General features: G+C 39.3%; 1 protein-coding gene across 2 annotated transcripts; it reads left to right on the forward strand.

Moving 5' to 3' along the window:
• Positions 1-1991: 1991 nt before the first annotated feature.
• c9orf72 (C9orf72-SMCR8 complex subunit) lies at positions 1992-23654 on the forward strand. 2 transcript variants are annotated; one of them, XM_057860390.1, is made up of 10 exons: positions 1993-2174; positions 4269-4762; positions 10452-10547; positions 12548-12612; positions 15731-15803; positions 16019-16135; positions 19455-19690; positions 19803-19860; positions 21969-22078; positions 22822-23654. In XM_057860390.1, exons 2-10 carry the CDS (start codon positions 4316-4318, stop codon positions 23006-23008), a joined length of 1389 nt encoding a protein of 462 aa, XP_057716373.1. In that variant the 5' UTR covers positions 1993-2174; positions 4269-4315; the 3' UTR covers positions 23009-23654. The 2 variants fall into 2 exon arrangements, with proteins under 2 accessions (XP_057716374.1, XP_057716373.1); XM_057860391.1 differs by lacking the exons at positions 12548-12612; positions 15731-15803; positions 16019-16135 and having other exon boundaries at positions 1992-2174.
• Positions 23655-25631: the final 1977 nt, after the last annotated feature.

A 25631-nucleotide genomic window follows, 5' to 3' on the forward strand; every position in this document is an offset into this window, starting at 1 on the left:
CTAAATCACAGAGGCAGGAAATTAAAACAAGGTGCATATTAATTCAAACATTAAATCTCCTTACAAGCCTTCCAAGTAACAGTTAATGGGCCCATTGTTCATCTAAAATCTGTCCCTCTTTTTGCGTAATGTTCAAGCGGAGGAGTTCATTCATTCATTTTCCGTACCCCTTATACTCACGTGGGTCATGGAGATGCTGGAGGCTATCCCAGCTATTTACTGTATGTATGGGCAGGAGGCAGGGTACCCTGTACTCTATGCCTATCAATAAGAGGGGGGTGGGTGGGTTGGAAATAAGATGGAGTACCCAGAGAAAACACAGGAAGGCCAGAGACTGGGATTGTAGGCTTCCCTTGATCCTCGAACTGTGAAGCAGACGTGCCAACGATCACCACCGCCGGAGGTAGGTAATTTTTGGGGTGTCCAGCAGAACTAGTCTGTGGGAGTAGCAGTATTATTGGTGTGTATGTTTTGACATATGTTCATAAAAAGCTTTGGAGGATACATACATAGTGTCTTTCCACTGTCAAGGCACTCAAAGGGCTTTGACACAACATGCTGATTGACTTACGGATGATGCAGCATCAGGAGCAACGTGGGGTTTAGTATTTTGCTCAAAGATACTTAGGTGAGGTAACAAGGGTGGGGAATCAAAACCTGTTGGGTTGGCAAACAACACCTTTACCACTGAGCCATGCCAACCCATGAGTACATTATATACACCGTGATTTTCACACCATAAGGCGCACCAGACTATAAGCCGCCACCCACCAAATTTGACACGAAAACGGCATTTCTTCATAGATAAGCTGCACTGGACTATAAGCCGCAGCTGTCCTCACAGTATTATAAGATATTTACACCAAAAGATATTAACTGGTAACACTTTATTCGACAGTGACATCATAAGACTCTCATAAGACCAAATGAAACACCATGAAGCTTTGAACCAATTGGCTGCAAAGCTTCTTTGCTTCAAGAAGCTTCAATGTGGCGTCACTGTTCTCTTGGGGGAGACAGTCAACCTCTGCTGCCACCTGCCGTCAACACTGTTGATGTCCAACATGCCTCCTAGCATGTATTGCAGCGCTAAAGATGCAATGAACAAATCCAAATTCATGATCTGTGCTAGTTTAAGTCTTTGCTAGTTATGGAATTTGGTAACACTTTATTTGAAAGTGGCACAATAAGACTGTCATAACACCATCATAATTATGACATGACACTGCCACTAGCATTTATGAATGCTCATGACAGATGTCATTTTGTGTCATTCGGCAAATTATCTCCCTTTTGAACAGATGTAAAAGATCCAAACTGGACATAATTGGAGTTAGTGACATAATTTGCCGATGAAACTTAATGACATCTCGCATAAGCATTCATTAATGCTAATAATTAATAATAATATATGACGGTCTTATGGCAGTGTTATGACGCCACTGTCAAATAAAGTGTTACCAATAACCCAAATAAATCAACAAATAAGCTGCACTGGACTATTAGCCACAGGATTCAAAATGAGGGGAAAAAAGTAACAGTTTATAGTCCGAAAATTATGGTAATGATAAATATATATGATTACATTGAAAAATGCAGCTAATAGTTACAAAACTGGACCAAAAAAACTTTGTAAAAAAAATAAAATAAAATAAAAAGAAAGGAAAATATTAAAATTAATTAAAAGGAAAAAAATAACATTAAGAAAATCAAAAAGGGAAGGAAATGTTTTTGTAGAATTTTTTTTTTTTTTAAATACATGGAAATGAGGAATTTATTCCTATATTTCTCCTATCTAATATTTCAAATATTTGACAGCTATAGACGTCCAATCATGTGGCTCTTTTCATCCTTCTGCTTTGAGTGGCGACCGAACGTTCATTCGCTGCCCCACCCCTGACACTTCAAATGGACTGGACGTCTATAGCTGTCAATAACAGCTAACGAGTTAATATTCACCAAAAATTCACTAGGGGGCGCTAGGTAAAATGACATCAAATGCACGTACCAGGAAGTATCTTGACTACAACAAACGGGACTGCAGCTGTATAAGCTTGTCAAGAGCCTAGTGTAAAGCTTTCCACTAAAAGACAATAATATAAAATCCCAACAATTAAATATTAATATTACACAACTACACTAAAACCGGAGGCGTGATAAAAACGGCGAAAAGGGTAAGTCACAGTCGGAAACCAATCTGTACTTAGTGCTATGTATAATTACTCGGGTACAACATTTGTAAGCTGATCCACGAAGAATTGAGAATGTAAACCCTTTTTAACGCATTGGCTACCACTGACAGTATTAGACGAACCGGATTTGCTATAAAAAAGAGCTGTTTTTACGATTACCACACATACCGTGCTGGCCAAATGTTTTGGCACCCTTGCGATTCTGTCGGATAATGCTCAATTTTTCCCGGAAAATGATTGCAACTACAAATGCTTTGGTAGTAATATCTTCATTTATTTTGCTTGCAATGAAAAATCACAAAAGAGAATGGAAAAAGATCATTATCATTATACACAAAACTCCAACAATGGGCCGGACAAAACTATTGGCACCCTTTGAAAAATCATGTGATGCTTCTCTAATTTGTGTAATTAACAACACCTGTTACTTACCTGTGGCACATAACAGGTGCTGGCAATAACTAAATTACACGTGCAGCCAGTTAAAATGGATTAATGTTGACCCAACCTCTGTCCTGTGTCCTTGTTTGTACCACATTGAGCAAGGAGAAAAGAAAGAAGACCAAAGTACTGTCTGAGGACTTGAGAAGCAAAATTGTGAGGAAGCATGGACAATCTCGAGGCGACAAGTCTATCTCCAAAGACCTAAATGTTCCTGTGTCTACAGTGCGCAGTGTCATCAATAAGTCTAAAGCCCATGCCACTGTGGCTAACCTCCCTAAATGTGGATGCAAAAGAAAAATTGACGAGAGATTTTAAGGAAAGATTGTGCGGATGGTGGATAAAGAACCTTGACTAACAAAGTTCAACCGATCCTGCAGTCTGAGGGTACAACAGTGTCAACCCGTACTTTCCGTCGGTGTCTGAATGAAAAGGCACTCTATGGTAGGATACCCAGGAAGACCACACTTCTGACCCAGAGACATAAAAAAGCCAGGCTGGAGTTTGCCAAAACTTACCTTAGAAAGCCAAAAACATTTTTGAAGAATGTTTTCTGGTCAGATGAGACAAAAGTAGAGCTTTTTGGGAAAAGGCATCAACATAGAGTTTACAGGGGGAAAAAAACGAGGCCTTCAAAGAAAAGAACACGGTCCCCACAGTCAAACATGGTGGCGGTTCCCTGATGTTTTGGGGTTGCTTTGCTACCTCTAGCACTGGACTGCTTGACCGTGTGCATGGCATTATGAAGTCTGAAGACTACCAACAAATTTTGCAGCAGAATGGGTGAGAAAGATGGGTCTCCCTCAGAGGTCATAGGTCTTGCAGCAGGACAACAACGCAAAACACACTTCAAAAAGCATTAGAAATTGGTTTGGGAGAAAGCACTGGAGACTTCTAAAGTGGCCAGCAATGAGTCCAGACCTGAGTCCCATAGAACACCTGTGGAGAGATCTGAAAATGGCAGTTTGGAGAAAGCACCCTTCAAATCTCAGAGACCTGGAGCAGTTATTTTGTCCAAAGGTAGTGCTACCAAGTATTAGGCTGAGGGTGCCAATACTTTTGTCCGGCCCCTTTTTGGAGTTTTGTGTAAAATGATAATGATTTCATTTTTTTTTTCATTCTCTTTTGTGTTTTTTCATTGCAAGCAAAATAAATGAATATACTACTACCAAAGCATTTGTAATTACAATCATTTTCTGGGAGAAATTTGGCATTATCTGACAGAATTGCAGAGGTGCCAATACTTTTGGCCAGCACTGTAACTTCGGCATATTTCCACTTTAAATACTAAAAATTAGAAAACATTTATTCATCACACCGTAACCTTTGCACACTACCACTTACATTGCTGAAATTTTGAAAACACATCAACAGTCTTCCTACTGTTAAAACGGAATTAAGCTCTTTCATAAACTGGACAAATGAATTGGACCTTTATCACCTTCAATGGCACTAAAACAATCACTCAATGACAGAATTTGACGTCTATCATCATCAATGGCAATCACTGAGTTGATAAAAGCTGTAGAATATCTAGAAATACAGTAAGTTTTGCACAAATTTAGTTGTTACTTTTTAATTGTTTAAAATTTGCAGCACAATTATATTGTTTAACTGGATGTTTTAACATTTCAGATTGACTCCTATTCATCTTTACCAAAGACTGTAACATTTGGGGTTAAATGTCTTCTGCATGTCCACCCCAATCACCAGCAGTGGCTAAATCTGAAGTAGCAATAGATGGAGAATGCCCGCTGCTGGCTGCCACATTTGCTTATTGGGACAATATCCTCGGTCCACGCGTCCATCACATTTGGGCCCCAAAAGGTGATCATCTGATGCTGCTCAGCGATGGAGATGTGACCTTCTTGGCCAATCACACGTTAAATGGAGAGATTTTGCGCAGTGCAGAGTGTGGCGCAGTAGACGTTAAGTTTTTTGTCCTGGCAGAGAAGGGCGTCATCATTGTGTCACTCATCTTTGATGGTGAGCTCAAGGGGGACAAGAACACGTGTGCCTTGTCCATTATTCTTCCACAAACGGAGCTAGCCTTCTACCTGCCTTTGCACACCGTCTGCGTTGAGAGACTAAAGCATGCTATCAGAAAGGGACGCATTTGGATGCAAAAGGTACCTTTGACACATCAAAAATCTCTTGGCTATTCCTTATGAGAGGCAGTTAAAATCATTATCATAGCTCTGGTCAGATAATATTAAAACTTTTGAATTCATTAGAGAAGGCAACAAAATGAGCAAATTTTTCTCTATGAGATCAAAATCATGATCTCAGAAAGTTCGTGCTTGCGCAAAAAAAAATGTTCGCGTGTAAAAATAGTGCTCACGAAAAATTGGTGCACCCACACAAAAAAAATGTTTGCACTTGCAAAATCATTAAACTAGAGGATTACTTTTTTACATGTACAACACTGTACACTGCTCTACAAAATGATGGAAAATATCTTCAGAGATTAAAAAAAAAAATGTCATACTTGCTGTGGTGACATGGATTGGATAATAAAAGATTTTAGTGCTGGTTGGCTAATGTATTTAAAATATTGAATATTAAAGTTGGATTGCAAAGATCCATTGATGTAATTATATCAGTTTTACAAGTTGGTATTTGACATAAGTTGGATGTATCAGTTAGGGATGTGCCATCTTCGGCACCCCACGATTTGATTCGATTACGATTCAGGGTGCTACGATTCGATTATTGAACGATGATCACGGTATTGACGGTGATAACGGTTATCACGATTATCAACGCATCGTACATTGCTTATTAACAAAGTAGCCAAACAAATTTATGTCCATTATTTATTTAAGATGTCCTAATGATTCAACAGGAACGATGGAAACATGCCCATACAACAAGAAGCTGCCCTTAAACTGCTTTTTTTCTTTTACAAGAAAGTTTAAAAACATTAACAATTTTAAAGACAGTACTTATTCCTCAACATGCCCATACAACACACAGCTGACCTTGATATGCTCTTTTTAACAAGAAGGTGCAAAAGCATTAGCTGTTTTGAAGGCAATACTTATTTCTCTCAGCAATACGATAAAATTTACACTGTTGGAATGAATTCCACATTTTCTGGAAACAAAGTGTCTTTAGAAATAAGACCTCTTTTAACCAATATACTTTATTTTCACAGATATCTGTACTATTTCACATGTTTGTAGTGAAACCGCTGTACTTAATCCTGGTTTTAAGCGTTCTGCATCTGGAGTAATTTATGTACAGCACCAAACCACGCACAACGTGACATGGAAATACATGTTAGCGAAGTCGCTAATTAGCATAGCGCTCAGCGCTAACTAGTAACATCTCAAAAACAACAACAATAAAGGCTAAACAGTACAAGTGGGTTCATGTACTCACCTCTGATAGACGGACACGGGACTTAGCAAAACACTAGGGACTTTTTCCAATTAACACGACTTGAACTTACTGCTGGACAACTGAAAGACAAGGAGCAATGAACTATCTTTCTTTAACCTCTTGCTCTAAAAAAATAACTTGCGCACAGAAGCGCGACCGCCGGGCTCTGCCTGTCTCATACACAAATTTATTTTAATCGCTTGCTTGGAGTGTCTTTTTCGCGCATCTAATTGCATAAACATATCCTATATCTGATTGTACGTGACATGCATTGTGTATTTAGTGTCTCAAATTTAGTAAAGTCTCACCGCTTTTATCCGGGAAAGCTTTTTTGCTTGTAGACAAGTGGTATGAATCTTGCCACGGCAGGACACTGCCATAAACACTGCCAATAACAGCCAGTCCGAACAGTTTATTGGCTACCAAGTCAGTTTTGGTCTTCAAAACCAACTAAACCAATCACGCATTCTAACTGAATGCTATTGACCTCAACCTTTACTGAGCAATCCTAATTTCAATCAGCACCAACTAATATATCTTCAGTGCTATCTTTTGCATTTGTCTATTAATGTAATATACGTGTATTAATACAAAGAATGGAATTGTATCATAAAGGGACATGCATTATCCACTTACAGTACTTGAAAATATTTTTTGATTTAAAGTACTTTACCATTGGCGTTGTTTGCATTTTTACTGAAATATTTCTGAGATTTTATGTCCATTCAAACATCCTCCCAAAAATCTTAATTCATTTCACCAGCAGAATTAAAAAAAATATATATATATGAAGGAAAAAAAAGAAGCTTAAATTCAGTCTATTCCAGACTTAATTAAACGTGGTTTCAAGTTGTTAAATTTAATATATCTCTCAAATTATGTTTATCGTATAATAATATTGTCCCAAAAAAGTGCTTTATATATGTATGTATATATATATATATATATATATGTACTGTATGTATATATATACTGTAAAGATACACGATAATATCGGTCACCGATAATTATCGGCCGATAATGGCAATTATGACGTCACACAGATAATCCAGATAATAAAAAAATTCAACCGATAATGCAATCCGATAATTATATACTTGATTTAGCCTCCAAATGTGCGCAACCGAAGAATTCAGCACGCCGCCTTCTCAACCCCTCCCCTCTCTGAAGCCCCTGAGGGAGGAGGGGTTGAGGAGGCGGAGTTACACGACAAGAAGTAGTTGAATATTATGGCGGCTGTTACTAAAAAAAAAAAAAACGACGCTCTCGCCATCTGCAGAACATGTACCGTAGAAGTTCCACCAGGCAGAAAGAAAGCGTCCTCATTCAAAACCACTAACCCAGCAGCCATTTAAAACTGCTCCACAAAGATTTTTGGAATGAATACGAGGATGCTGCTAGCGGGAATGCTAAAGCTATTGTAAACACAAAGTTAAACTACAGGGCTTGTGACGATACAGAGTCGGGCTGTTTGGGAATGCAGGCCAAGGCGGGTGGTAAATTCGCATCTAAGGCTAAACACCGGCACGACTGGAGACCGATAGTCGGCAAGTAGCCGTCTTCCGACGGAGCCCACCGCTCTGGCTCTCGCTCAGGCCGCCGCCGCCTCGCCGTAGCCGGGGCGGGCCAAGCGCGGTTCCCCGGCTTCGGGACCTCCGGCGGACACCCCAGTTTCTCAAGCGTTCCCCCACGGCGTGCGAGCAGAGCCAGGACCCGAATACGCCGCGGCGAACCGGCTGGGGCGGGCGGATTATCCGGTACAAACGTAGCTGCTGCCGAGACGAGACACTTTTTTTTTTTTTTTTTTTTACCTAAATGACCCGAGAACCAAAGCCCTGGATAAAAAAAAAAAATGCAGTTTATACGACCACCATTCTTCATGAAAAAGTGATGTCCAGTAAGCAAGCTTATCATGACGGCACAGTGGTTAGATGATAATTTAAACATGGAGAAAACGAAGTCAGCCAGTCAATAATACATTCAGAATGTAAAATGACGAGCGGTCAGATGACTTTGTAACGCTGCCTTTATTTTCGGCTTAACAAAACTCAGGCACAAAACAACATGCACGCAGATGCGAGCTCCAACTCCGTCCAAATAGTACTGCCGTGTATCAGTTTAGCTGCTGTAAAGCAAATGTCGTGAAAGCCGCAAATGTAAACAAAGCGCTGCAGAATGGGTACATGACATCTCGCTCTTTTGAGTTAATCATTTTCACAGTGTGCAACAAAGCATATAACATTAGCAATCACTTTTCAAATTATTTAACTTATTTCTCTGATCAATTACAGTCACAGTAGATAATCAAATTCTTAAATCTATATTCTGTAGCCACAAATATTATTCAAAATCTTTGCTTCCAAGTTGTTGTTTTTTTAGGATTAAGTATAATAATGTATTGCTTAAAACAAGGCTGTTAAGATTTTCAGCTAGCTATTTTTCTTCCAAGAAATCAGAGAAATACACTTGAAGCGATGGCAGATAATTTCACTTATTGCCAATAGATTTACACTTAAAACTGACTAGTTTTAAGGAGGTGTGTTTTGCAATGTATTAATATTATATATGTTAGGAATGGCTTACTTTTAAAGGCATTTTTGTGCAACTTAGGTATTTACTCTTTAAGTAATTGTTGCCAAAAGTTTACCATTACACAATGTCGGACAATCTGTCATTATTTAGATGTTTGAATTGATGAGTTGTTCATATTTTATGTTGAAAAAAAGAGCAATAAATTATATTTTTGCACAGTAATATTTTCTTTTGTGTGTACTTTAAAATTTTACATAAATCTTTTAATAGAATTATCGGCTTGACATTATCGGTTATCGGTTGGAATGAGGAGGAAATTATCGGTTATCGGTATCGGTTGAAAAATGTATTATCGTGCATCACTAATATACTGTATATATTAAGCCTGAACGATATATCGGTTAAACATCGCCATCGCGATGTGCGTGTGCGCAATAGTCCCATCGCAAGCACGTGTGATAGTTTTTCTTTTTTTTGATCCACATATGCCTCACTTTCTGGTCTGCGCACAGCCTCCTACCCTCCCTCCCCCACCCTTTTGATCCTCTCAGTCACTGTGGCACAACAATGGCTTTGATCTGGCCAAAGAAGCAGACTTCACACGGGCATCTGTCAATCATCGTTTAACTTGTTAAACAGTTGCAAGGAAGCCACGCTGGAATGAATGTGTGTACTGTGGGGACGTTGGAGACATTTAAATGCCAGAAGTGATCATGAGGAGTTTGAAATATTTACATGTCACTTCAACAGAAAAAAACATGTCTTATACACGGTGACCCAAAAAAAAAGTTTACACTGCCATAATACAACTTAAATGCCATGTTTATTCAGCTTAGAATTAGAATTGAATCACAAATTATACATTATTGTAAAGAACATGTACAGTACACTCTATTTTTCAATGTGTCCTCCCTTAAGTGTCACAACAGCCTCCAGGCGCCTGCGGAACGCTTCTTTATGTAGGATGCTGTCATCTTTTCCCAAGATCTAACAGTGGACCTCTCCAAGGCTGCCACAGAAGTTTGTGGCTTCTTACAGGCACTGTACTCCACAGTTGCCCATATGCTATAATCCAGGGGATTGAGATCTGGACTCTGGGGTGGCCACATATCACCTTGTCAATCAACTTTTTGGTCCGCACAGATCGACACTTCCAGGCCTAGGTTTTCGTGAGGCTGTTCCAATATCTTTCAGCTTCTTTTTAACTTTGTAGACTGCACATCTGGATATTCTCAGATTTGCTGCAATCTCAGTAGGTGTCAGACCGGCACGCAGCAATTCAGGTACAGCTAAACGTTTTCTTCATTTTCAGCAGAAGCACAGGAATTGTAGAGACGAGAGATTACCCGCTGCATTGAGTGACCTTAATGAATCACTTAAGCATGACAACCTATTTAGATATGTTTCAATGGCTTTTAAACAAGCAGTCAACTGAGTGTAAACTTTTTTTTGGGTCAACCTGTATGTATCTCTTTCCAATGCTAAATCTGAATAAATACATTGGGCACAAAAAACACACACAAAAAAAAAAAAAATTAAAATGGGGGGGGTGGGCTACTTCGCGGTTTTTCACTAATCGCGGCGGGTTCTGGTCCCCATTAACCGCGAAAAACAAGGGATGACTGTACACTGTGGTGATCTAAAGTCTTTCCAAACAGCTATTTAAGTCATCTTGTGAAAATATCTTGAAAAAAAATATACATTTTTTTTTAATATCGCAATATAATATCGCAATATATCGCAAACCCAAAAGAAATCGCAGCAATAGTTTTTCCCAATATCGTTCAGGCCTAATATATATATATATATATACATATATATACTGTATATAACCCTATATAAACTGTTTTTTTTTGACAGGTTGCAATTTATGAATTTTTTTTTTTCTTTGCCTAATTTTAGGGTTACAACATCATTGCAGTGCTAAGCTTGGAAATTGTTCCTATTATGGAGCTGCTCGCCTCTATGAAGACACACAGTGTGCCTGAAGACATAGATGTGAGTAACTGCAGTCTTCAATTGTGAGTAACTGCGAGTCTTCATTTGAAAAACCAAAACGCTAATAACACAATAACATCTCATCACAAATTATTAATTGTCGTGATGTCAATGCATTCTTTGCAAAGAGCCCATTGAAAGCCTGCTGCTGTAGTTCATTTTAAAGAGACTGCCCGAAGAGCTGTTTGATTCACAACTGACATGGGTGGGCTAACACAAACAGGGCCGGCCTCATCTTTGGTGCACATCTCATGAAAGCGAAACATGTTGCAACAAGAGGGAAGATAAAGTTAAATGAATAATTTTGTTAAATCATCTGCAATAATAATAATAATAAAAACTATAATTCATAGAATTGATTAATTGCCCAGCCTGCATCAACACTGATCAACATGGTATGTGAGACTAATATTCAGAATTCAAGTCACTAGGTTTGGGCATCGAGCATCGATGGGATCCAGGACTAACACTCCGATGCTCCCGGAAACGTTCGAATTTTTAAATTTCGATTCCATGTTTCAGTGCCCTGATGCCGGAATCGCCGATCGGAAAAAAATAGCTGCCTAACACCACGAAGAAGAAGCCACATGAAGCTTGTGTTTGTGCATTGCAACTTAATTTCGACCATGGACACGATGTGGCGCGCTCAAAAGTTTGGCTCTACTACACAAAGAAAAATGACCAGTCAGCTTAGTGCAACATTTGCAACACAGCTATATCATGCAAAGGTGGCTGCACGACCAATATGATTAAACACCTCCGGCTTAATGGAATACAAGTGCCGAGTTGTGCATAGCTGAGTGCCCAGTATTTGACACACCATCATTTGACAAACAGTCTGAACCAGGTAAGTAAAACAATAAATTACGTCTGTCCTCTGCTACCCCCACGACCCGACCCCGGATTAAGCGGTAGAAGATGGATAGATGGATGGTCCGAGAATAAGTTGTATTATTACGTCGGGCTAATATAGCTACATTTAAGCAGCTACGTATTTTACGTAGCGCGTTGCCGCCTCCGTTAAAATCCACGGTATTTAAAGCATCTTTTGTTTTAGAATTGGTTTTACAAATAAGGAAATCCTTATTATTTTGCCTTATCTGCATCAAATTATAATCGATATAAGAATTTATACTAATGCTTCGTCGTAGCTCCCAGCTAAGGTACATCTATCTAGCTATCTTACCCCAACGTAATATTTGTGACTTTTTCTCGCTTTCTCATACCTATGCGTTCAGTCTTCATCTACACCCAGTGAACGTGTGTTCTCCACTGCAGGAGACATTATCTGTCCAGAACGCTTATGCTTACTGCCTGAAAAGGCAGATATGATAATTTTCGTCAACAAAAACTGTTTCTGGTTTTATACTGTACCCACTGCTAATCTGGACTGGATTTTACAAGTTGTTGTTTTTTTGTTTCATATTCTGCACCATGTTAGGCCATTAGTGGGAGCTCAATAACATGTAAAAATCCCTGCAGGATAAGACGCTCTAAACATAGGCAAAAGAATATGTGTAAATGTTTTCTCCGTGAGCTTTTGAAAAATAAACATCTTTGTGAAAGTGCACTCCTGTGGAAAGAAACTTCATTATATTCAACTTCAAAGACTGATATTTATATACAACTTAAAAATAGCCCTGTGAGAAATTCATAGTTAATTGAAAGTTCATGTAACATAAAAAATAATCGAGTAATTAAGAAATTAATATAAACAGTGCATTTTTTTTACCCTGCCTATTAAAAGAATAGGAATAGAGAATCGTTTGGAACCGGAATGGAAATGTGGAATCGGAACCGTTCTAATTCAAACGATGCCCAACACTAGTGATAACACACACAAACTTTTTCTTCCCTAATTTCTGATGCATGTCATTGATGACACAGTTTCTGTACACACATAAGTGGAGTGTTCAGGCGCTTCGATTTTCCACACATTGTCATTGAATAAGCATCTTTGCCAACGAAACCTCGTCTCCTGTTTTCCTTCATCTGACTAGATAAAAGACACCGTACTAAATGATGATGACATTGGGGACAGCTGCCATGAAGATTTCCTTCACAAGTAAGCACCGTAGTCCTGACAAACGGTGATAGATAATGAGTAGTGCCATATTAACCTCCATCAGTCCTCCACTGAGTTAAGGGGCAAAATGTTGCAGAAGTTTCCCCCAGTCAAAGACCAGACCTTAATTGCTATTGCTCAGAGCTTTAGACGTTTATCACATCATTTTGCTATGATGCAAAATGTTCTATAATCTAAACTAATTCATTTGCACGTTAAATGACATTCATTGCTAACGAGAGTTAAATAATACAAACAGCTGAGATGATTTAATGTTTAGTCAGTGTAGATCATTTGGGGCCAGTCAGATCATCATGTTAAAAGCCATAAACTACAAAGAGGGTGATAGATTGCAGTTCTTGCCTCGCTCGGATGAAAGCAGTTTGTATTAACTCTTTGGGCCTGGTCTTCTAAGATCCCAAATGCCCGGTACTAAATTTTGTACACTCTATCAGACAGCACGTACTGTTTGTGGGCGTGTTGTGCACAAATTTAAATAGTTTGTGTGATATTATCCATTCAGTCACCCTAACGGATTGCGCATGCTTTTAGCAACAGTTGTAAAACTGGTAATTACTTTTTATGACTTCGTTACAGAAAATAAATATATAGCGCTCCACTAAGCCAGCAACCGCATATAAGCCATGTTTTATTTTTCATTTTAGTGAAGGGAAGAGGACTCAAAAGCTGACACAAGTTAAACAATTGCTTCTCAATTATTTTCTGCAATGCCCCCGGAGGAACAGGAACTACAAATGGTATCAAATGTATAAGTTTGGTGGCAGTATTTGGCACACTTTGGCTGAAAAAAAAAAAAAAAACAACTTAAGTTTAACTAGAAACTGCAATTTCTGGAGAAATTAGTCTGTGTCTTTGCTGTGTACAGATCTTAGCCCCGCCCAGGTTGGTTTGGGGACATTTCGGGGACAATATCAGGTCACTTCCAGTTGATTTGGGGACATGTCCAGGTCATATCAGATCATTTGGGGACACTTGGGGGGACGTGTCCTGGTCGTATCAGGTCATTTTGGGACATTTGGGGGCATGTCCTGGTCATATCAGGTCATTTGGGAACAATTAGGGGACGCATCCTGGTCATATCAGGTCATTTGGGGACATTTGGGGAGCGTGTCCTGGTCATATCAGGTCATTTGGGAGCGTGTCCTGGTCATTTCAAGTCATTTGGGGACATTTGGTGGGTGTGATCTTGGTCATATCAGGTCATTTGGGGGATACGTCCTATTTGATATCTGGTCATTTTGTGTTGATTTGGAGACATTTGTTTTTTTGCCATTGAAAATGAATGGGAAATTTGGAAGTCGATGGCTGTCAATGGCATTGACTTACATTTGCGTCAATGGAATCCAAGTACAATAGAATCAACAAACATGGCCGTCAGTGGCATTAAAGGGATCCTCTATTTTTAAGACAAGTAATTCTTATAAGATACATATTAGTATGAGTTGGAACTCCGGTTTTATTAGCAGATATTCAAGGTAAGCATATTGCGTTTTCAAACTTATCCCAATATAATTATGCAGATTGTTAGCATCCAGAGCTGTCATGTGCTTTACATACAGTACAGGCCAAAGAGCACACCTTGTGTAATCCATGTCTTGTACATTGTAACGTGTGGTAGCTAGGATACGTGTATAAAAGTACCAAAAAGGGGAGAAGCTTCCACTATACAGATTTATTCACAAAAAAATATTTCCACCATGACCACTCTCCACTCGGGAGCTCAGCAGTACGCAAACACGCGTTCCCTGACGAACTCCAACATTGTTGTGAGGTCCACGTCAGAGTCACTGTCGTCACTGTAGCGTGACATAGTGCTTTAATTATTTAGTATGATTTGGGGAAAACTCCCACGAAGAATGGTCAACATAAAAGATAGCAATAGTAATCCAAATCCGCGTTTTTTACTCACTCGAAGATTCAGGAATTAGACCGATCCCATGGCAATATCGCAGCCGCCATCAGGCCGTCGATTCCACAAAATAGACTGATCCGAAAAGCCACTGTGGGACCGACGAATCAAAAAATGGACAGATCCGAAGCCAATATTGCAGACGCGGTGGGACCGTCGGATCCATAAAATAGACGGGGATCCCTTACTTGACTGAGGATCCAGGAAAAATGTTCGGCCGCCAGTTGTAACGCATGGTGGTTAGGATGTATCTATATATCTATACCTATATCTATACCTATATCTTTGCTGCTGTAACACCGAGAATTTCCCCATGGTGGGATCAATAAAGGTCTTCTTATCTTATCTTATGTGTATACAGGGACCAAAAAGGGGGAGAAGCTTCCACTTATGCACATTTATTCACTAAAAATAATAATTCCACCTTGACCACTCACTTCACTCCCCTTGTTTCCATTTGACTGGAAATTGCATCCAAAAGCAGCACATCGTGGCATTTTACTTCGCGAGTTTAGACAACATTAAGCAATTGTTGAACACGCTAGTGACGCTACACATTTGGAAAGATCCCAATTACGTCATCACTGCGAGCCCGCAAACCACGGTGCCAACTAACGGTCAAAATGTGGACTAAATATTGCCATTGATTTAACATTTTATGTGTTTCTAACAACATATTTTAGTACAAGGGAACAATTGTGGTTTATTAGAGCCTACATGTATTTAAGTTAGAGGATCACTTTAAAAAAAGTAAATGCCATTGAAAATGAATGGGAAATGTAGACGTCCATGGCTGTCAATGGCATTGACTTCCATATGTGTCAATTGAATCCATGTACATTATGTAAATTGGCATCAATAGAATTTTTTTTGCAAAGACCCAGATAATTAACGTGTAATGTTACAATGTCTGTAAGTAACACCTTAATTTAGATGGCTTCATGATGTCTGCTTCAAAGACTTTTACATACTGTACAGTAAAAAAAAACTGTTCTTTCCTCGTCTCTCAGTGTAGCAACAGTAAAGCCAAGTGCTACATTGGCATGTTCATATTTTCTGGTTATCACGCAACTGCAATCTACTGTAGATGTGCACAAAAAAAAAAAAAATGTCACACGTGCCCCTCACTATCATAAATCTAATAGCACTGATTGTAAGTCATTCGCACATCTTTTCTCTGTGATTCAGGGCCATCAGCTCTCACCTACAGACTTGTGGTTGTTCAATCGTTGTTGGAAGCAATCCAGAGAAAGTAAACAAGGTAAATTTATCAGATGAGTGGCTCCACTCACACCACTACAGTAGTGTTGATGGTTTCCGACATAGTTACGTACTATAAAATCTAAACACCCATTTAGTTCACCTATCAAGAAATTCAGAATCTGGAATATTTTTTATTCATTAGCAACATTTTTGCTTGAATGGTTTCTAGTTGGACCTTTTCAAGTCATTATTTTCCAAACTGTATTTTGACAGATTGTGCGAACACTCTGCCTCTTTCTTACTGCTGCTGAGAAGAAATGTTCTCGCCTTTGCAAGGCAGACTCATCTTACAAATATGACACAGGCCTCTTTGTTCAGGGTCTACTAAAGGTAAGATACTTCCAAAACATCTACATGATTTAGATGTAACACATTGGTTGCCTGTTATGGTTCAGTGAATTGACAACTGGTTGATTCTTTATTATTGTTCTTGACAGTGTAGCAGGAGTTAAATTAGCTGGTGGAGTTGATTTCAAGAAATTCCGATTCTGCTGATTTTTTAATTTGTAGCCAGCAGCTAGTAACCACAGTTTATATTGTTCTTCGTTCTTCTTAGGGAATTTGTGGAAACATTATTTTGCCCCTTTATCTGTTTCCACCCCCTCTCAATGTACACTTCACCATGCTGCCGTTCTTCAGTAAACTCAGCAGACTGATGCTGCATTCGAGGAAGGTGGGAAGTCGGAGTTTCCATCCTCTGACCTGGTTATATATAATTGGAACGACACTGAAACTGGGAGGACCTTGTTCAAAGTCGAAAAAAAAGTACCCAGACATCACGAGTTGTTTCAATCTGATGTCACTGTGCTTTTTTACCTCAGCCGTCTTTTTTCCTCCACTGTTTGATCGCTTATGAGAAGGCATGTTTACTGGAGGTCAAAATGACTTGATGGCCAAAATAAAAAACAACTTGTCGAGATCAGCCATCTTTGCTGATTTTATTCGCCTGGAACGCTATGAGGTCGCACAGCCCATCCCTCCTCCCGCAGCCCAGCAAAGGGGCCATTGTCATCCCTCAGGGATCCAGGGTGGTTCCCCGGGCCACCCGCGCCCCCATCAACCGGCCTTCAGGGATGGGAAGAGGGGACGCACCACCAACCCCCTCGCCCACCCCCCGTCCACCCACCTGGCCACAAGCCGCAGTCCCCCAACCAGCACGGCACACCACGGGACCCCCAACAGCCCACCAATCCCAGGGTAGGGCTCCCCACCGGAGCAGGCAACACCCAGCCAACACACCGGTGTCCAGCCAATGACGCGTGTCGGAGTGCAGGGCGGATACTCTGGCAGAGAAGAGATGGGAAGGTGGAAGCAGGAGAAAGCTGAGGAGCCGTGAGGCGACGCGGGATCGGATCCTCGACCTCCCCCCACTCCTGCGGCTGGCAGCCCAGGTAGAGGGGAGGCCACGCCCCAGGAGCCACGCCATAGAGAAAAAGTGCGGGACCCACCTACCACCCTATTACTGTGGCTGCCAGGTACCTGACTGGCAGCCATTACCCAGCACCGTGATGGGATTGTGTGGGGAGGGTAGTGCAATGTATGCATTAAAATAGGAGAGCTCGGCTTGGGGCAGTGGGACCATGGAATTTTTACCCAGCTGCCAGTCCCACTGACCTTTGCTGGAGCTCCTACAGTGGGGCAAATAAGTATTTAGTCAACCACTAATTGTGGTTGACTAAATACTTGCAAGCATTTCAATATAATGGCAAATAATAGACTTTAATACATGGGTCCCCAAACTCCGGCCCGCAGGCCGGATACGGCCCCCCCCACATTTGGTCCAGCCCTCTGAACCATACCAGAGAGCATTTTCAATTTTCATTTTTTTTTTTTTTTTTTTTACTCAATAGTGTTATTTATTTCCTGGCCTTTTTCTGTGAGGAACTCAGAGAGGGTTATTTGGTTATTATCTATTTAATTAATGGTGTTATTATTATTTTTTATTATTATATTTTTATTTTATTTACTTTTGTTCTGTGAAGAACCCAGAAAGGGTTATTTGATTGTGGCTTTCTGAAAAACAATATTTTTTTACATTTAGGCACTCCTGCAATCGTCACACTTTTTCTGTTACAAACTGACCCCGGCCCCTCATCAGAGAAGGGAAAAGTTATGCGGCCCTCACAGGAAAAAGTTTGGGGACCCCTGCAAGTTAACACATATTGCCTAAGGCAGAACAACGACTTAAATGCCAATATATACCAATATTTTTTTATTTCTATTAGAAAAATGTTTCAGTAAAATGTTACACATTCTTGTGCATTTGCCACTTATTGCCACAGCTAACATTGAGGCTTTGTGCCTCTTTTGACCTTGTTGTGAATTTGTAAGGTTGTGACTTCTGATTAAACAAACTCGATGCCAATCAAAACGTTTGTTCTTCTTTTTCCCCAAAATAGAATCAATGAGAGAATCGATAAAGAATCAAATCGTAAAGCAATATCGATAATGGAATCGGAATCGTGAAAATCATATCAATTCCCATCCCTAGTCTTGTATGTCTTCCATTTTCTACTAATTGCTCCCACAGTTGATTTCTTTACACCAAGCGTTTTACCTATTGCAGATTCAGTCTTCCCAGCCTGGTACAGGTCTACAATTTTATCTCTGGTGTCCTTTGACAGCTTTTTGGTCTTGGCCATAGTAGAGTTTGGATTGTGACTGACTGAGATTTTGGACAGGTGTCTTTTATACCGATAATGAGTTAAAACAGGTGCCATTAATATAGGTAACGAGTGGAGCCTCGTTAGACCTCATTAGAAGAAGTTAGACCTCTTTGACAGCCAGAAATCTTGCTTGTTTGTAGGTGACCAAATACCTATTTTCCACCATGATTTGCAAATACATTCTTTAAAAATCAAACAATGTGATTTTCTGTTTTTTTTTTCCACATTCTGTCTCTCATGGTTGAGGTTTACCCATGTTGACAATAACAGGCCTCTCTAATATTTTCAAGTGTGAGAACTTGCACAATTAGTGGTTGATTAAATACTTTTTTGCCCCACTGTATGTGGAGTCTGATGTGGCGGTGTGTTAAAAAAGGTGCAGGAGACCAGAGCCCTGAAACTAACAAAGTTCTGACAAACTGCACGGAATTTGTTGAAATCATGTCCACCGACTAATTAAACCCCTACTAACTAGAAGATTAAGCCTATGTCAAAATTCCTTTAAAATATTCTCATTGAAGCAAATACAGTATACTCATAATCCCAATTTCTTTAACACAACAGAATTGTCAAACAAAGCAGACAATACAACAGTTTTTCCTTTTGTTATGAGGAGCCATTGTGATGCAAACTAGCTTTCATGCAGTTTCTTGTTTTGACATAACTTTCCACGCGACCCACAATGGGGTGCAAGCAAAATAGGATTGATTTACTGAACTGATTTACAGATGATAAACCCTATTTTCCAAACTTATTTTACTCATATTTTTTCTGATTGAAGTCTTTTGTATATTATTATTTGGTTTATGTGAGACCCCATCAATACTTTGATATACAGTATGGGTATCCTTCTTCTAAACTGCAATGTAATTCAACTGTTTCTATACCTTTTCGTCTGCTTTGCCATAGGAGTTTAAGTAAAATCATCTTGGCAAATAAGTGTGTGTATTGCCATTCATTGTTACCTTTTATTCATGTTTCAGGACTCTACTGGTAGCTTTGTACTCCCGTTCCGCCAGGTACTTTACTCACCTTACCCAACCACACACATCGACGTAGACATCAACACAGTCAAGCAGATGCCGCCGTGTCATGAGCATACTTACAACCAACGTGCCTATATGCGGTCTGAGCTGAATACACTTTGGAAGACTGACAGCGAAGAAGACATACCTCCTGACACTATCATCCCCACTGATGACACTTTCACACCTGACTTGTAAGCTAGTCATTTATTTGCATCATTATATTGACTTTATTGTAATGTTTTGAAACATTTGTTCATAAGTTCAAAATAACAATACAGTGGACCTCCTTTTTTTTTTTTATAGGAATATATTTCAAGATGTAATGCATACAGATACGTTGGTGAAATCATTTATAGATGAGGTAGGTTCATAAGCTTTTTTGCCTGGGTAGTCATACACTCATGGTAACCTTGCTATTACAACTTGCGTGACTTGGGAATAGACAACTGAAGTTTCTAACAGAAAGGACAGCAATGAAGAAATGAATAGTAATGTTTCAAGTCCCTTTACTGAAATTTATCCATTACCGTTATCCTTGTCAATACCTTTTTTTTGGTGGGGGCGGGAATTAAAATACCATCAAAAAAGTGCTAGAAAATAATTTTAAATGAAGTTTAGGTAATATTAAGGAGGATCTTGCGTGAATTTAAGGCGAAAAACGACATTTTTAATTTTGAAGGGACCCTCGGTCTGAAAATTTTTATTGTCAAAAATAACTCAAAAGTGTCTGCAAAGTCTGCACGGCAGTTAAACGAACGGATAACAAGAATAATCACATAGTATAGAAACAGTACTGGTGTGTGGATAAGGTTTGTGTGAGTGTGTGTTTTTTAAGACTGATATGAGGATACCAAATTTTGGATGGTAATGGCTCAATGTCGTCGGAGAGACACGGGAAAGATTAAACAAAAGATAAAGAGTGGAAAAGAACCAGAAGTCTTATTCCATAGGAAGGAAGACGATGAGACAGGTCCAGTAGGGACAATAAAAGAGGTAAAAGAGGAAGTGAAAGAATCACCCAAAGAATTAACCTTTACTATGCCAACCATAGTGATAGTTGGTGAATTGTGCTGCTGAAAGTTTGAGTAAGTTGTATTGAGGGCAGAGGTAACCATAAGCCTAGGTAAATGGGTTGCGAATGTGTTTGGTTGTTTGGTGGACGTCTGAAGTGGGAAAAAGGAGCTGAGAAAGTAGGACTGAGAAAGTTTTGGGCGTGGGAGAGGAGCGTCGATAAGCGAGGGAATTGTTTGTAAATAGCTGACCGTTTATTGCGTAAATAGCTGACCCTTTAATGGGCAAGATCGGAAAAAAGGAGTTCTTTAACATGAGGAGTGCGGCCCTTCGGTGGCCCCTATTTGCAACATGGGGTCCTCGACGGCATCCGCTGGGTTTGCGCCCAAAGTAATTATAAGGGAAGGTTGTGATTGCAGCTGGGAATATTCCAGCCTTTCCCTTATACTATTTAGGATATGAATTTTGAAATGGAATCTCATTAGAGATAAGAATAGACTATTGAGCTAAATTGAAACTTATAGAAAGCTCTTAAAAGAGAAAGAAAATGGTTAATGTTTTGAAAAAGGAAAAGATCAACTGTTGATAAATAGCTATTTGAAAATAAACAACAGATTTATTTTAAGCAAAGAGCTAGTATGTTTGATAAAAAGAAAATTAGATTGTTAGAAATGTTCTTCATTCAAGAATAGATATTGTTCATAATATTATTTGAAAGTAAATTCTTCTGAATTCAGGTGAAAAATGACCAACTTTTAGATGTATCGGGCTAATAAGAACAAATAATAATATTTACTCCAAGTAAGTAGAGTAAACTGACGTGTTAATCTTTGAACTAGTCTTTAACATTCAAAATAAGATGGAGAAAATTATTCGGTTAGATTTAAGAAAAATGATCTTAGTGAGACGTTATTAAATTTACTATGAAGAAGGTGATTCAGAAATAGAAAAATGTAGTCATTATTGGCAGATTTAAAGAGAAAAGGAATCACACATAATGACATAGTAAATAGATTCAATGTCTGTTGATGGCTGATCGGCTACGTGTTTTTGCCGAGTGTGTTGTGGTTGTTTTAGCATCGTAGACCCATGATATTTTTCGCAAAACAAAAAAAGTTAACATTTCGTAATTCGTAACACAAATCAGGTTTTTTTTTTGTTTGTTTGTTTTTTCTTCCGTAAACTTGCCTCATCAAAAATGTTCGTTTTAATAACTTGCACCATGACATTTTTTAAAATTTGCTCCGGGCAATAGGAAAGCGGTTAACTTCAAGTACTTGGTGAACTCTAGCAGTCTTCGCTTCTGTTTGGATTTTAGTCTTTCAAAACAGGAGCTCTCATTCCAAAGTCTTAACAGCCCATCTTCTCCATGAACTGAATTTTTATGATTGTCTGCAGTATTGGAGATTGCTCTATGTTCCTCTCAAGGCCTATTTTCATGTTCCTTGTCATACCTAGGTGTTCATGCTAAAACCTGGCCTTTCCCTGCGGAGTGCCTATTTGGCCCAGTTCTTGTTGCTGCTTCACAGGAAGGCCCTCACACTGCTGAAGTACATTGAAGATGAAACGTAAGAGTTGTTTAGGAATTCCCCTCGAATTTTGGTCAAATTACGAACGGTACGATCTAAGGGATTCAAAATTCCCACCTTTTTTCTCTCTTAGATTGTGAGACCTTTAGATAATTTTATAATGTTTATTTAATGTCCATATCTTCATGTATGTTTTTCAGCGGTATTTTCCTTTACTAAGCACGAGAATTAGTATCCCTAGTAGATTTCTAATTCATTTGAAACAGGAGCGTTGGCAGAATGCTCATTCGGTGCCAGCTGCCCATTTTCAAATGGTGATAAACTTATAAACTAGTGATAAACTTATTTAAATTCACAGCAGAAGGATTAAAACAGCCACATGATTGGATGTCTGTCATTGTCAATGATATAATTGACAACTATCATTGGCAATGGCAGCCAATGAGTAAAAACGAAAGTTTATTTTTAGTCTGTACAATAAATGTTTATCCTGTTTGGACCCCAACCTCAGGTGTGCCTTGAGATTTGTGCTCTCAGTGCGTTTGCTTTAAACACCTTGCAGAGTGAGCATAAATGTGGTTTGTTCGTTGTTATTCAAAAGTCTGAGATCTAAGAGTCTGTGCCATTTCACATGTGACAAGATGGTTTATGTTAACTGCATAAGCAGGCATACAGTAAATCTCTGTGGTATAGTACCTAATGTACTGTTACCTGCAGCCCGGCTATATTTTTAATGCCTGTGTTTGACAAGTTGCTAATCATTGACTGTTTTCATTTTACAGTCAAAAGGGGAAGAAGCCTTTCAGGTCCCTACGGAATTTAAAGACTGACCTTGATCTGACGGTAGAAGGAGACCTGAACATTGTCATGGCCTTTGCTGAAAAGTTGAGAGCAGGACTTCACTCATTTGTGTTTGGAAAGCCATTCTACACAAGCATGCAAGAAAGAGATGTTCTCATGAACTTTTGATTCTGGATGTTTTTTTTTAAATATAGTTTTTGGAAAACATGCTGGGTTTCTTTTCAAACCTGCAATTTTCATTCAACTATTGTCCCATCTTCTGCACAATCAATCAGTTCAAATAAATACTGCTTCTTTGAGCTGTTGTATTTTATTTCCCTAATCTGTTTTAATCATGTGTTTTGAGAAGATAAGTGTTCTATATGCTAAGGATAACATAGGTTTTAGATTATGGTGTTAAAATAATCTGTCTGGTAGGATGGTGCATGCTTCAAAATGCAATTTATTAAAAGTATCTGATATTACCTATGTGAAGCAAATGTCATTGTACTGTGAAGAATAGTTTTTCTTTTAAACGATCAATGATTTTTTTTTTTGCTAAATGTGAATGTTACAAATCCATTTACAGTATTAAAATATTTTGTTTAACGCTAAAGCCTGGTGATTTAATAGAGATGAAGGCATAAATCTTTACTGATGGAACTGGTCACAATTACTTGACGAAGCTTTACTGGTTTGCAATAATCTCATTTATTCAATTCAGCATGATGTGTTTTTGCCTTGAATTTTCTTGTTCTCATAAATTAATCAACTTTTTGATGGATAAACTAGTCTGGCATATTTAATTTGCGTGCTGTAAATTAGCCTCACAAATGCCAGACTAGATATAATAAAGTTTTGTGTATTTCCACAGTTCACAGGTATTAATGTGTATGGTTGAATTTTTGTTGACTTCAAACTTACTGTTTTCAAAAGAATAAATTGACTCTTTCAGGGACAGCGGTCACTACATTGGACATATATTCAAAAGTTATTGTTAGTCATTAGCATAACTGCTTCACTGCCAGCCCAGCTCAGAGTATGCTGTGTGGTAGTTATAAAAAGAGATTGATGTTGAAAACACCTGGGACCTGGCAGCCACAGTAATAGTGCAGTAGGTGGGTCTCACACGTTTCTATATGGCAGGGTTCCTGGGGCGGACCTCTTTTTCTGGGCTGTTGGTTGTGGGGGTGGGGGGATCGAGGCAGGTATAATGGTGGACCCTTTGCCGAAACTGAGGGAGGATAGGTTGATGCACTCGCTTCCCCGCCTGATTGGTGGGGGCGGTGCTGGGGCTCTGGGGTAGCCCCTGGGAAGCATTTCTGCAGGACTATCACACGTCTGAACGGGTTTACGCATGACTGGGTGCAATTGGACACACTCAGGTAGAGAGCTTTTCGGTGCCAGGATTGGCGATCAGGTAATATAGAATAGGATGTCAACATTTCTACATTTACAGGTGATTTACATAATACTGTGCATCCCACCTCATATTGCTGAATTGTGTACGCTCCAACCTGCCTGAGCACTTCTCCTTTTGACTTGGCCTCCCTCCTCTTTCTCCTTGGTTTTCAGGCCCCCCACATGTTGTCCACGGGTAAATATAATTAGTTAACAATTGCACCACTATGTTCTTGTTAGCATAGGCGTAATATAATGTATTTGATGTTGTTGTTTGTTCTTCTTCTTGACTGTCAGCCTCCTTCCTTTCTCTTCCTGCGATCATTTGAATGGCAGCCAAATCACTAAAGCTGCGAGGTCACAGGAGATTTATAAAACATAACAAAAAATAAATAAATTTCCTCGAGCAAAATACACACGGGCAACACTTATTTGAGTTTTATTCTACTTATTCTAGTTTTGCCCTCAAAACGATCAATCTTGCAATAGAATTCCTTTGTGACACATCATAACACCATTTTCCAAGCTACCCTTTAATGCATTATGACTATAGACCAGGGGTGGGCAAACCAGTCCTCGAGGGCCGCAGTGGGTCCTGGTCTTTGTTCCAACTGATTCAGCACACACAGCATAACCAATGAGGTTTCAGTGGAAACAAGGAGCACCTAACTGCAATCAACTGATTGCACTTGTAAGAAACCAGATTGGTGAAAGGCTGTCCTCATGATGGGTATGAACAAAAACCCGCACCCACTGCGGCCCTTTGTGGAATTAATTGCCCACCCCTGCTATAGACAAACACAGCATTCACAAACACCAGAATCAGATGCATGCTGAAAAATTTGCAAACCAGCAGGCCAGAGGTAAAACAAAAAACAAAAAAAAACAAAACAACAAAAATCTTGTACTATTTTTCCAGACAAGCAATGTATTGTATCTAAATCTGAGTATGTACGTACTGTCAGGGGCGGACTGGGACTAAAAAGCAGCCCTGGACTTTGACTCAGCCCAGCCCACAAGAATTGCTATACGAAGGGAAACACCGACCCCCTAGGGGGTTCGGGGGCATGCCCCCCCGGGGATTAAAAAAAAAAATTTTTTTTTTACACATTTTATTGTAAAATGCATCAATTTCGTGCACTTTGAGAAAAAATGAAGAAAATGTGTCTAGACTGTGACTGTCTGACTTGAGGCGCTCAAAGTACTGCAAGGCTGAACTGGAGTTTGATTCATTTTCTGTACTAGCTCTATGATCAACCTGAATAAACAAATGAAAGAATTTATTTTTCAAAGCAAGTTTTATGTATCCAATTGATTATAATATATCTCTATATATCTCTGTCTATAAAATGACTTCATTGTTTATGCCATAATTCAGTGGTCTCCAAACTATTACACATAGGGCCGCAGC

The sequence above is a fragment of the Corythoichthys intestinalis genome, chromosome 15 (genome assembly GCF_030265065.1).
Source record: "Corythoichthys intestinalis isolate RoL2023-P3 chromosome 15, ASM3026506v1, whole genome shotgun sequence".
Classification (NCBI taxonomy): domain Eukaryota; kingdom Metazoa; phylum Chordata; class Actinopteri; order Syngnathiformes; family Syngnathidae; genus Corythoichthys; species Corythoichthys intestinalis.

Coding starts and splice junctions, on each gene's coding strand:
- c9orf72 (XM_057860390.1), top strand. CDS start 4,316: ATGTCTTCTGCATGTCCACCCCAATCACCAGCAGTGGCTAAATCTGAA. Junction 12,613..15,730: donor CATGAAGATTTCCTTCACAA/GTAAGCACCGTA, acceptor TCTGTGATTCAG/GGCCATCAGCTCTCACCTAC. Junction 19,861..21,968: donor TGAAATCATTTATAGATGAG/GTAGGTTCATAA, acceptor TGTCATACCTAG/GTGTTCATGCTAAAACCTGG.